Source organism: Cervus elaphus, chromosome 32, assembly GCF_910594005.1.
Source record: "Cervus elaphus chromosome 32, mCerEla1.1, whole genome shotgun sequence".
Classification (NCBI taxonomy): domain Eukaryota; kingdom Metazoa; phylum Chordata; class Mammalia; order Artiodactyla; family Cervidae; genus Cervus; species Cervus elaphus.
In genome coordinates, this window is record NC_057846.1 from 40,296,809 (window position 1) to 40,309,904 (window position 13,096).

Sequence of the window (13,096 nt, forward strand, 5' to 3'; positions counted from 1 at the left end):
AGTGATAATCTGAGTTTAATATATGTATACGATTATAATATAAGAACACCTCTCAAGGGTTGCTTAGGTAGTTGATATTTTCATTACTCATCTCCTTTCTTCCCAAAGTTCTCAAAATGAGGGCATTTCAGCTCTTGTACTCATTCATCTTTTTTCTCCCAACTTTGCTTTTTCCAGAGTTTGAATTCTTACACAAATGGGGGATATGGCCCACCATACCCCACTGGCCCGGGGACAAATACTGCCTCATACCCTGGGGCCTATTACACACCTGGGTATGCTCAGACCAATTACTCCACAGAGGTTCCAAGCACTTATCGTTCACCTGGCAACAGCCCAGCCCCAGTCTCCCGTTGGATGTACCCCCAGCAGGACTGCCAGACTGAAGCACCCCCTCTTAGGGGGCAGGTTCCAGGATATCCTGCTTCACAGGTGAGCACTCTTCTGTCGTCTTTTTAGTTTTTAACTATTAATGAATGGTACCAAGTTTATTTCTCTGTTCACTTCAAGAGGTTAGGTTTATATTTTTAAATATTTTAGGAATCTCTGTTCACTTCCCGGGGAGTTCTAGGATGTCTTCATTTGTATTTCCTGATAGCATTCATTTCTGGTATCTGAGGGACAGACTTACGCTGTGCTTCAGCTGTTAAAGTTTAGGCCCTATTCTTTCTGAGCTTGACAGTCAACAAACCTGCCCCTGGTATCTTTAGAACCAAGCTTTTGTAGGCTTGGAGAAGTTATTCCAACTGTTTAGAAATACTCCAGTTTAACCCTGTAGCAGTTGAAGTATACTCTGTTAAGTGGAGAGGAGGCATCTCAGGATCTGTTTACACTGGAATATTTTCATTACTTAAGTGTTTTTTTAGCAATGACCAGCGTATTTCCTTCCTCTCAACCCAGAACCCTGGAATGAGCGTGCCCCATTACCCTTATGGTGATGGTAATCGTAGTGTTCCACAACCAGGACCGACTGTTCGACCCCAGGAGGACTCATGGGCGCCTCCAGCTGCTTATGGAATGGGAGCCCGGTACCCCTGGCCTTCAGCTGCGCCCTCAGGGCCACCAGGGGGTCTCTACATGAACGAGGGCACTTCCTCATGGCCTAGCAGTGGCTCTCCTCAGCCACCTGCTTCACCGCCACCCCCACAGCCTAAGGTAGGAGACCTGCTAAACCTTGTTCTTTTAATGTTGGGGTAATTGAGAGAGCACAATATGGGGTTTCTCTTCATCGGCCTGTGTTAAGTAGGGGGACTAGTTTCAAAAACCTGGTGGCCACCACCTACAACTTTATGTAACCCAGTTCCCCCCCACCTTTTTAAAAATAGACTTTATATTTTAGAGCAGTTTTAGGTTCATTTCTTTTTTTTTAAAAGAGAGGAAAGTGCTCATTTTCTTATTAGTTGTAATACTATCTGAATGTTAAAATCAAATATTAGATTTGTTACCTCTGTCTCCAGACAGAAGACAAAACCAATGTGAAATAGCATGGTTTTATTAAACTGTACACTTAAACATCATTTGCTTGTGGCCAGGTTCCTTTTTAAGATTTGTCTTCAGGTTTTCTCTCTGAAGGGGAACGGACTATCTAATTCCCATTTATTAAGTCACTGATCAGATTGTGAGGTGATAAAGATAGATTATGAGGTGTTCATGATGATGACCTACTCAGGGTAGATTCCAGCCTGTATACTCAGGAATTCTCTGCCTTTTATCTTTTCAGAGCTGTATTTTCCTCAAATAATTAAAGAGGGCTGTCCAGTTTTATTGGTGGGGAATCTTTTCATGTACCTTCCTGGTCAGGTGGAAGATGGGGGCTAACAAATCTGATGCTGATGGATGCCCATTAAAACAGCTTTTCTCCCCTCTCTGCTCTCCCACTCCAAGGACTCCTCCTACACCTACAGCCAACCAGATCAAGGCATGAGCCAGCACAACTTCCCTTGCAGTGTCCATCAGTACGAGTCCTCGGGATCAGTGAACGATGACAGTTCAGAGCTTTTGGATTCCCAGGTCCAGTATAGTGCTGAGCCTCATCTGTATGGTAATGCCACCCACGAACATCCCAGCACTCAAGACCAGGGTAATCATCTTGCTGAAGAGTGTTTATCTTCAGATGAAGGGACTCCCCCAAGCATTAAAAAAATCATACACGTGCTGGAGAAGGTCCAGTATCTTGAGCAAGAAGTAGAAGAGTTCGTAGGAAAAAAGACAGACAAAGCCTACTGGCTTCTGGAAGAGATGCTAACCAAGGAACTTCTGGAACTGGATTCAGTTGAAACTGGGGGCCAGGACTCCGTCCGGCAGGCCAGGAAAGAGGCGGTTTGTAAAATCCAGGCCATACTGGAAAAATTGGAAAAAAAGGGATTATGAAGGGATTTAGAACAAAAGGGGAGCCTGTTACTAACTCGACCAAAGAACTGTTGATTTTGGTTAATTACCTTCTTTTTGAAATGCCTGTTGACGACAAGAAGCAATACATTCCAACTTTCCTTTAATAGAAAACTTGAAAAACTGGTAAAGGACTTGGAAGAACAGTTGGGTTATGAGTTGTTTTCAGACCAGTGAATGTAATAGGGAGCTCTCGGGATATCGGTATTGCCAAGTAGACTCGCCCGGTAAGAAATATATGGGTGTCGTGGGCAAGCTGCTTCTTATCAGCAGGAGGGGAATTCACCTTATGTAACAGGCTCCTCAGAAACCTACAGGATAAGACTGGATGTTCTTTGGACAGGCTCTGTTTTTTTAAACATCTGGATTACTTGTCACATTTTTGTACATTGTAACTGCTTTCACCATACACTCTGTGTGTAAATTACAGCTTGGACTTTAGCCTCCTTGGACCTCTGTTTTGTTTTGTTATTTGCAGTTCACAAATATAGTATGATTCTCTATTTCTTGGTATATTTTGTAGTAATATGTTTAATATAATTACTCAAGAGACTGTACTGACAGCCAGATAGTATGGCAGTTCTGGATAAATTTGTACCCTTTCACCACTTGAATATATTGCACTGTGCAGTGAGTTTCTGAGGTAGATTGTCTCCTTTTTTTGTATAGATTATCAGGTTAGAGTTTTACCACTTCTATTTTTCTTGTTACTGTCAGAAGGTTAATTTGGAAATGGCATGCCCATAGGAATGAAAATGTAGGCATATTCTTTTTTGCTTTCTTCATTGTATTTGAATGAAGCTTCACTTTAAAATTTCCTCTTTTCCCCCCTTCATTGTCTTTTTACTATAGCCGCTTCCATACGGAGCAATGTGATGATGAAAAATGCCATGGCAAGTAGGAATAGTCACTGCAAAAGTAATAAGCACAACCATTTGGGAATGCTGTTCTCCATCTAAAATAGTAGCTTCACTGTCAGGGTCCCTATGAGCAGACTTCAGCTCATCTTATCTGCAGCTTCACCATCAGGGTCCCTGTGAGCAGACTGCAGCTCAGCTTATCTGCTCAGTGTACAGTAAGATATGCAGAGGGTAAAAGGGGATTCATGCTCTGGGGCTGAATCAGCCACAGCGGGAAATTATGTTCTTTTAAAGGCAGATGTGATGGTTAGCTTTGTTTCCCTAGAATAAATTGTGTAGACAGTATTGCCTGTTTTATAAAAAAGATGTTTACCACCACTAATAACAGTCACTTCAGAGCCAGAGTTAAGGAAGGGATACTGAAAGGGTCTTAGCTGGATTTGCTTGGGTGGTGGTTGTTTAGTCACTCAGTCGTGTCCGACTCCTTTGCAAATCCATGCACTGTAGCCTGCCAGGCTCCTCTGTCCATGGGATTCTCCAGGCAAGAATACTGGAGTGGGTTGCCGTTTTCTTCTCCAGGGGATCTTCTCGTCTCTGGGATCAAACCCATATCTCCTGCATTGGCAGGAGGATTCTTTACTCCTGAGCCACCAGGAAAGCCCTTTGCTTGGGTAGCTCTAAGCTGTCATGTAGAAGAGACTTAGGTACTTACTTTTTACATCTGAAGTGAGTTCCAGTATATAGTGTGTTATTGGAAAAACTGCCGTTTCTTAGTAAGATATCCAAGTGATAATGTGTTTTTTTCCCCCTTTTTGACTGCCAGGCCTATTAATAAGAAAACAAATCTTTCAGCCATTTTCTCTCCTTATTTAAAAAAAGCAAAAACCAATATAAACATATGATGAGAAGAATTAGAGTAAAAATAGTGACTGGGTCTTAGGTTGGTATGAGTGATTTTATGAGATAATATGGTGCCAATTTTATTCAAGGATTTTTATTTTTGGCCTAATATAGGAATGTTAAAGGCTTTTTTATGAAAATTTAAAAGTTGAAACAAATATTAGAAGGGGGAGAACCTTAAAGCTCATAAACCAGTGAGACAGTGACTGATACAGGCAAGAACACTATTTTTTAACTGAGTGCTCACAATACCAGTTTCCCTGAAGTCTTGATTTATTTATATACACATACATATGTGTATATGTTTTTTAACAGTTATTTAAAAAAATTTTTTAGATAATTTTAGACCTCCTGAAGAGTTGTAAAAACAGCAGTTTCTGCATACTCTTCACTAATGATCCCTTTATATTAACATCTTACATAACTGTAAAACATTCGTCATTAAGAAATTAGCCATGATACAATACTATTAACTAAAGTAGAGAGTTTTGGAAAGTAGAGATTTTCTTAGTCTTTTCACTAATGCCCTTTCTCTGTTTCAGGATCCAATCCAGGATCCTGCCTCGAATTTAGTTGTCATGTCGTCATAGTGTCCTCTGATCTGTGACTCTATCCTTGACCCCTGATGCGGTAATGTATTTCTGGTGTTATTAATCTTAGCCACTACCTAAGGTGGTGTCTAGGATTCGCTACTGTAAACGTACTGTGTTTTTCCTTGTAGTGACTGAATGTTTGCTGGAGATAACGTGAGCTATGCAAATGTCCCATTTCTGCTTAAACTTCAGCCCACTCATTTTTTAATCCATTGGCAGATCTTGCTTGTGTCGATTACTACTGTGGGGTTCCAGTGTGACTTTGTTTCTTGAAGTCCTTCTACATTTATTAATTGGATTCCTTCTTAAGGGAGGGCTATTGCTTCTGGATTTATAGTTTTAATTATAATAAGACATTCAGGATAAGTACAGACTTAGAACTTAAAGATGTAAACCATTTAAAAATGATTCTAAATGCCAGTGTCAAGGAAAGGAAAACTAAATTAGCAACCTCTTCCAGAAAATACAGTGAACTTAAGGAAAATTAGTGTTCATTTTTTTGTGTGTGTGGATTTGATTCAGTTCTTGACTTAGTATTCACTCCAGACTGAATTAAAAATGTTTTTGATATTTCAAATCTGGACTTTTTAAAAAAGTGTCTAAGTTTAATATTACTTTGGGGATAATTTTTGTGAAAATCTTGAATTTACCCAGATCTGGCATGTTAAACACAACTATCTCTTTTTTATAATAACCACTATTGTTCCAAATACAAACGTCAGTATAAACATTTACACAAGTAAGTCCTGACGAAGTATCAGTGGCGTGGGCTAGTCTCTGCGTTCTTGGTGGGGAATTCTTCCAAATACTTTGAAAAATAGGGCTTTTAAAGCTGATTTTTAGCTAGTTAATGTAATACCATTAGAGGTAGGAAGATTTTTAAGTTGAAGAATATAGATTAAATTGGCATTAAAGTTTTCTGGGGGACGGATATTTGATGACTGGAGCTTTTCATCTTTTTTTCTTTTTAAAAAAGTTATGTGTTTAAAGACTCAAATAATTCTATAGAAGCTAGCAATTTGAAGTTTATGAAAAGGAGCTCTCTTCTGTCACACTCTCACTTTTCCTTCTACAAAAGTAACCACTTTAAATTGAGTTCTTAAAAAAAATTCTCTCCATGTTTTTTTAACTTTTTAAAAAAATTTGAAAATAAATTAAAAAAAAAAAAATTTGGCTGCACTGTGTAGCTTGTGGGATGTTAGTTCCCAGACCAGGGAACGGTGACTCTGTGGCCTCCAGCGGTGGAAAGCGTGGTCCTACCACTGGACCACCAGGGAAGTCCCAGTATTTTTAATAACACAGTTGTATTTCTCCCTCTTGATTTGTCAATTTTAGGCTGTTTCTACTTATTTTCTATTGTAGAAGATGATGGTCAGGTCTCTCTGCCTCCACCATATACACAATCGCAGCCCTCCTCCCACCAGTTTCTCCATCCACTTAAATGGTAGTTCTGTTGTTCATTATTATACTATGTAATGCTGACCAGAGCTTATTCATGTAGTAAACTGGTTACTTTTCCTGAACAACTCCTGGAATTGCAAATGAATGAATATCCCTGGAATGAATCCTTCGCCTTACTTGGTTTGCTGATGTACTTATGACTGATTTGACCTCAAACCCTCCATCACTTGTCTAAATCTTCTCTTAAGATGCTCAGACATATTTGGTCAGTTTCAGGCTCCTGAAGAAGCTGTGCTGGGGGCCCTCTGATGGGAGAACGGTTATGTTCCTGGTGCATACTTACATTCTGGTGTCTTCTGTTCATCCTGGGGATTCTCTCCACCTTTTCTGTTGGATTCTTTTTTTCCTACAGTCTGTGTGTTTCTCTTTCTTGATGTGTTCCCTCATTTTGGTCGAGTCTGTTCTCCAGTAGCTTTCTGAAAAAGGTGCATAGAAAGTAATTTTTTTTAATATCTTGCATATTTGAAAATGTGTTTTCATGATCCTTTGTTTAAAACTTGGTTTTTCTTTTTGGAAGCTTGTAGGCTATTTTTGTCCCCTCTGTTCTGAAATTTCCTAACAGTATAACATTGGTGTGGGTCTGTTTTTGTCCGTCTTCCTGGGCATACTTCATTCTGGAGACACCTGCCCTTAAGTCCTATAACATTTTCTCGGGTTTTTTGTTTCTCTTACCCGTCTGCTACCCTCATTTCTGTTACCTCTTTTTAAAATTCTTGCTGTTTCTGTTATGAATCTCTTAGCCTGATTCTTTGATTGACTTGTCTGTTCACTTTAATTTTCTGCCTTTTTGCTGTCTTTGTGGGAGATTTACTCACCTTTATCTTCCAACTCACCACTGAATTTTACATTTCCATCTACCATATTTTTAGTTTCTAGGAATTTTTTGTTCTCTATGTGATTCTGCTGTTGTTTGTGGGTGTAGCACCTTGTATCTCTGAGAACATTAATGATAATTTCTTGATATTTGTTTCATCCTGAATAGTGAATTACCTACAAATTGCTTTTCCCTTTCTATTTAGATTGCCACCTTTTTCATGTTAAAGTTTTTTTTCAGATGTCTTTTATTTCTTGGTTGTATTTTTATACTGGAGACCATTGTTGTTCTACTGGAGACTCAAAAATGCTTTTAGAAAATGCTTCGTGACTATTCTGTTTAATTATTTTTTCATACTCTTTCTTGGAAAGAATATCTGTTTTAAATGGAAATTGAGAAGGGAGGACTGTTTGGATAATTTTTACTCCTCTGTGAAGAGAGGAGGGTTTTACACTCTATGTGGCTCTTCTCATTAAGAGTGGAGGGCAGTTAGCTTACAGTACAAAATGTGAGACACCAGCTACTGAGAAGGGAGGATTTAGGGGTTTCTGAGATCAGAGCACATTTGCTCTAGGCAACTTTAAAATGTTCTTTTATTTTGCAATATACACCTTATCCTGGTAGAATGCCAAGGGTAGTGTTGCCAGATAAAATATAGGACTGTCAGTTACATTTGAATTTCAGATAAACAACACCTCATCTTTTAGTATCAGTGTGTTCCACATATTGCATGGGACATAATGATACTAAAAGTAATTTTTTTTCTGAAATCCAAAATAACTAGGGATACAGTCTCATCCCTCAGTATGGGTGGGGGATTGGTTCCAGTACAAAAACCATGGATGCTCAAGTCTCTTATATAAAAATGGTGTAGTATTTGCATAAAACCTATGTTTATCCTCCCATATACTTCAAATCACCTTTAGATTAGCTATAATACTTAGTACAGTGTAAATGCTATGTAAATAGTTGTAAATACAATGTAAATGCTGTGTAAATAGTTGCTGGATGTGTGGCAAATTCAAGTGTTTGCTTTTTGGAACTTGACTGAATTTTTTTTCTTTCTTTCCAAATATTGTCTACTCATGGTTGGCTGAATCTGTGAATGTGGAACCCATGGATAGGAGTGCCAACTGTATTGTATTCTTTGTTTCTTTATTTTTTGGCTGTGCTGAGCAGCTTGTGGGAATCTTAGTCCCCACCCAGGGATTGAAGCTCAGCCCTCAGCAATGCAAGTGTGGAGTCCTGACCACTGGACTTCCAGGGGATGGCCCTGTATTGTATCTTTTTAATTAAAGTTTTTATTTTGAGATAATTTGTTAATTCACAGACGGTTTTCTGAAGTAATGCAGAGCTTTCCTGTGCCCCTTACCCAGTTTCTTCCAGTGGTAACATCTCACAAAACTTCACTGCCACGTCACCACCAGGATGTGGACATTGATATGGAACAAGATGCAGAACAGTCCCGTCGCCACCGCCGTTCCTCCTGTTGACCTTTCACAGCCACACCTGCTTCTCCTTTCCCTCCACACTATATCCGTGGCAATCACAAACTTGTTCTCCATTTCTGAATTTTGTCATTTTGAGAATGTTATAGAAATAGAATTGTATCATATGTGATCATTAGAAATTGTTTTTTTTGCCCACTCAGCAGAATTCTCTTGACATTCATCTAAGTTGTTTCCTGTATCTGTAGTTCTTTTTTATTGCTGATTAGCAGTCTGTGATATGGTGTACCTTTGTTCAACCATTCACCTGTGGAAGGACATCTGGGTGGTTTCCGTTTGGGGCTGTTATGAATAAAGCTGCTATGTACATTCATGCACAGGTTTTTGTGTGGACATGGTTTTCATTTCTTTGGGATAAATGCCCAAGAGCACAATTCTGGGTCATACAATATGTGCATGTTTAATTTTTTAGGAGACTACTAGACTTTCCTAAAAGTGAAGTTGTACTGTTTGCATTCCCACCAGCAGTGTGGGAGTTTCTCTGTATCCTTGCCAGCATTTGGTGGTGTCGCTGTTTTATTTTGACCGTTCTGATCAGCGTGCAGTGATAATCTCACTGTGTTTTAACTTGCATTTCCTTAATGGTTAATGATGTTCGACCTCTTCTTGTGCTTATCTGCCAGTTGTATATCCTCTTCTGTAAAAATGTCCCTGTGTGTCTTTTGCCCATTTTCTAACTATTTATTTTAATAAACTTCTTATTTTAGAATAGATTTAAAGAGGAATTATGATATATAGAGATCCCACATACCCTACACCCATTATTAAGATGTTAAATTAGTGTTGCATATTTGTTACAACTAACGGATCAGTACTGATACATTCTTATTGACTAAAGTCTATACTCTATCCAGATTTTCTTTGCTTTTACCTAACACTGTTCTCCTCTTCCAGGAGCCCACCGAGGATACCGTGTTACACTGAGTCATCATATTTCCTTAGGAGCCTCTCGGCCATGACAGCTTCTCAGAGTTCCCTTGTTTTGTCTTGGCCTCCCTGTGAGGCTTGTGAAATCTGTTCTTTGACCAGGGATTGAATCCGGGTTTGGGTGGATAGCATAGAGTCCTGACCACCAGCCCACCAGGGAACTCCTGTGACTTTCCTCGGTTTTGATGACCTCTGTAATCTTTTTTTTTTTTTGACCTCTGTAATCTTGGGGAGTGCAGGTCTGATGTTTCATAGAATGCCCCTCAACTGGGATTTATTTTGTCTGATGTTTTTCTCCTGATCACACTGGGGCTTGTGTTTTGGGGAGGAAGACCACAGAGGTAAGTGCCCTTTCTCATCAGACATCAAATGGCTATACTATCAACGGAGCCTATCCTGTTGATGTTAACTGTCATTGCCTGGTTCAGGTAGAGCTTGTCAGGTTTCTCCACTACAGTCTTTCTGCCCCACTCCCCGCCCCCCCAAACTGTATTCTTTGGAAGATAGTCCCTGCATGTGGTTCTACATGTGGGGGTGGGGAGTTATCCTCCAGCTCATTCAGAGTATTTATTGGTTAATTCTTAGAATCTCCCTGCAAGGTATATTTGTTCATTCTCTCCCATTTATGTATTTCTTTATATCTGAATGGGCCCATATTTACTTATTTTGTACTTTGTATTATGATCTACTGCTGCCTTCCTTACTTTTGGCCATTGGACGCTCTCTCAGTTGTGTCTTTTTGACATACATACATACCCCCATCGTTGTGTGGGGCTTTTTTTTTTTGAGCCCTCCTTTCCGGCACTACATGGTTCTCCAGGCTCATCTTGTATATTCCTGTTTAGTCCTAGAAGCAATTATTCCTGCTCCGTGTTCCTGAAGAATGGCATTGAAACCAAATTTGGGTTCCATTGATTGTCTTTTCACTGTGAGTTTTGAGACTTGTGTTTTCTAGATACTGGTTTTCTGTTGGATTGGTGGTTTGCAATATTTTATCCCAATCTGTGGCTTGTCTTTTCATCCCGCTAACAGTTTTTCACAGAGCAAAAGTTTTTGATTTTGATGAAGTCCTAGTTACCAGTTTTTCCTTTTAAGGACTTTTGGTATCAAGTCTCTGAGAACTCGTTATTCTTCCAGAAGAGTTCTCTGATTGTTTCCTGGAAGTGTTTTTGTTTTACTTTTGCACTTGGTACATTTGCATATGCTCTCTCTGACAACCCTAGCCAAGAGGAAACCTTGGTCTGATGGAAACCTCCGGGGGCCTGAGGAGAGACGCCTTGCTGCACAGTTTCAATTGAGGTTATCAGCTCAAAACAGTCTTCACTGAAATAAGATACAACACAAGGAAAAGTACAAGTCACTTTCCTCAAAGTGAAAAAACTAAAAGCTAAGATTACTTAAGTTGGGGGCAAAAGTATTCCATTTTGGGTATAAAGTAATAAAATGCATTCTTAGGAATGGTTTATGAACTTAGAAAAATCGCCAATTTTGGGCTGGAAAAGAACATCACTCTGATGTCTTTGTGGTTCCTCTTGTTCTAACCTTCTTTTATAAACAAAGTCAGTACATGGTACTTGCCTCACAGCAGCAGCCTGTATGTTCTTAATTAAAATGTAGAGTCATGACCCTCTGATTATCTAGGGTATGGATCTGAAATGTAAAGAATCTTTTTAGCACACTCTTCTGATGGCTCAGACAGTAAAGTGTCAGTCTACAATGCGGGAGACCTGGGTTTGCTCCCTGGGTCGGGAAGATTCCCTGGAGAAGGAAATGGCAACCCACTCCAGTATTCTTATCTAGAAAATCCCATGGACGGAGGAGCTTGGTGCAGGCTACTGTCCATGGGGTCGCAAAGAGTCGGACACGACTGAGCGACTTCACTTTCACTTTCTGATCATCAGTTTGAGAATCACTGTCTCAGCCCAAGGCCCCGGACTTGTTATCTTAGAGTCAGTGGATCAGAGACATCTGTGGAGTTGTCTCAACTTCTGATGCCTAGGTGTCCACCAGGGATTGAGAACCTCTCCAGGCACAGCCTGTCCTCAGAGCACTTAGTGCCTTGATAGGCACTCCACACAATACCTTTTTAATATTGAAATATGACTTATTCTGGAAAGAAGTGGGAAACTTACAATTTATACTTCTTAAGGCAGTGTTTCTCAAGGTGTGGATCTCATGCTATCTGCTTCCAAATCACCTAGAGGGCTTGCTTAAAATGCAGATTCCTGAATCCCACTGAAGACCTACTGAATGAGAACTTTTGGAGGTATGCCTGGACATTTGATAACTCCCTCTTTTGTAACTACTGGTGTATCTGGTCTCTTGTTAACAGCACTGGGTAAGATGTATTTGTTTACCTGCTTGTCTCTCCTATTGAGACTGTGAACTCCTTCAGGGTAGGTATTGTTATTCCAAGCTCCAGGTTAGGCACATTTAATTGTTGTATAGTTCTCAAAGGGTGGTCCGAGATGGCTGGGAGTCTTAGAGATCCCTTTAAGGGTCACAGGATGAAAACTTTTCCTAATAGTACCAGGATATGATTTGTTTTTTTTTTTTTTTTTTTTTGCTGTGTTGCTGCCATTTGCACTCTTGATGGAAAATCAGTGGTGGGTAAAATTGCTGGTGCCTTACCAGGAATTAAGGCATTGGAAACAAATTGTGCTATCGATCATTGTATTGTCCACTGTCATGCATTTGCTAAAAAAAAAAGCCAGTTTCACTTAAAAATATGCTTCATGAAGAGTAAGTTACTAATTTTATTAACTCTAACCCTTGAGTCCACACCTTTTTGACATTCTATGTGACAAAATGGTTAGGATGCATGAAACAGTTCTGCGGGCTGAAGTACGCTGGTGAAAAAGGGTTTGCAGACCCAATTTCACTGTGTGTGTGGAGGCCTCCCCACACCAACAAGCAATTCTTGAACCCCAGCAGGGTGTCCAAGAATTGAAGTCACTTGTGACACTGTCTACCGGGTACAGAATCCCATTCCACAGGTAAAGGGTTCAGCCCCACAGGACCATCCTCCACTCCAGGTGCCAGTCACACACCCAGGTGGTTACCTGTGCTTCTGACGGACTGGCTGTAAATCAAGAGGTTCCCATGACTTGCCCCTCAGCTTCAATTAACTTGCCAGGACGGCTCACAAATCCCAGGAAAACCCATTTACTTACTAGATTTCCAGTTTATATATAGGGTATGATATATAGTGCATGGCCTGGTGGAAGGGGGCGGGGCTTCCATGCCATCTCCAGGTGCATGGCTCTCCCTTAATCTTCACAGGTGTTCTCCAACCTGGAAGCTCTTTGAACCCTGACCTCTGGATTTTTAGTGAGGCTTCATTGCAAAGGCATGACCAAGTCATTGGCCATTGGCCACTGATTTCAACCTTCAGCCCCTCTGCCCTCCCCCAGAGGCTGGGCGTTGGGACTGAAAGTTCCCACCTTCCAATCACATGGTTGATTCTCCAGAGAAGCAGCTCCCCTACTTTCTGTCTCAGTCACTTTCCCTGAGCTGTTTTTAGGACCTGAGGACTACAGCTCAAATATTATCCCACTGCTTTTATAGCTCAGGAAAGTCCAAGGGTTTGGAGAGCTATGAGCTAGGAATTGTGAATTGAATAAACATATTCATCTGAATAGGGCT

General features: G+C 40.3%; 1 protein-coding gene across 1 annotated transcript in view; it reads left to right on the forward strand.

The window, feature by feature from the left end:
• BAG4 (BAG cochaperone 4) overlaps positions 1–8,841 on the forward strand; it is a 29,232-nt gene extending 20,391 nt beyond the window's left edge. The window contains exons 3-5 of the mRNA XM_043893740.1: positions 178–432; positions 901–1,155; positions 1,885–8,841. Of these exons, the coding sequence (XP_043749675.1) occupies positions 178–432; positions 901–1,155; positions 1,885–2,370 (996 nt within the window). The 3' untranslated portion in view covers positions 2,371–8,841. The remainder of the gene's footprint in view (positions 1–177; positions 433–900; positions 1,156–1,884) is intronic.
• The last annotated feature ends 4,255 nt before the right edge of the window (positions 8,842–13,096 follow it).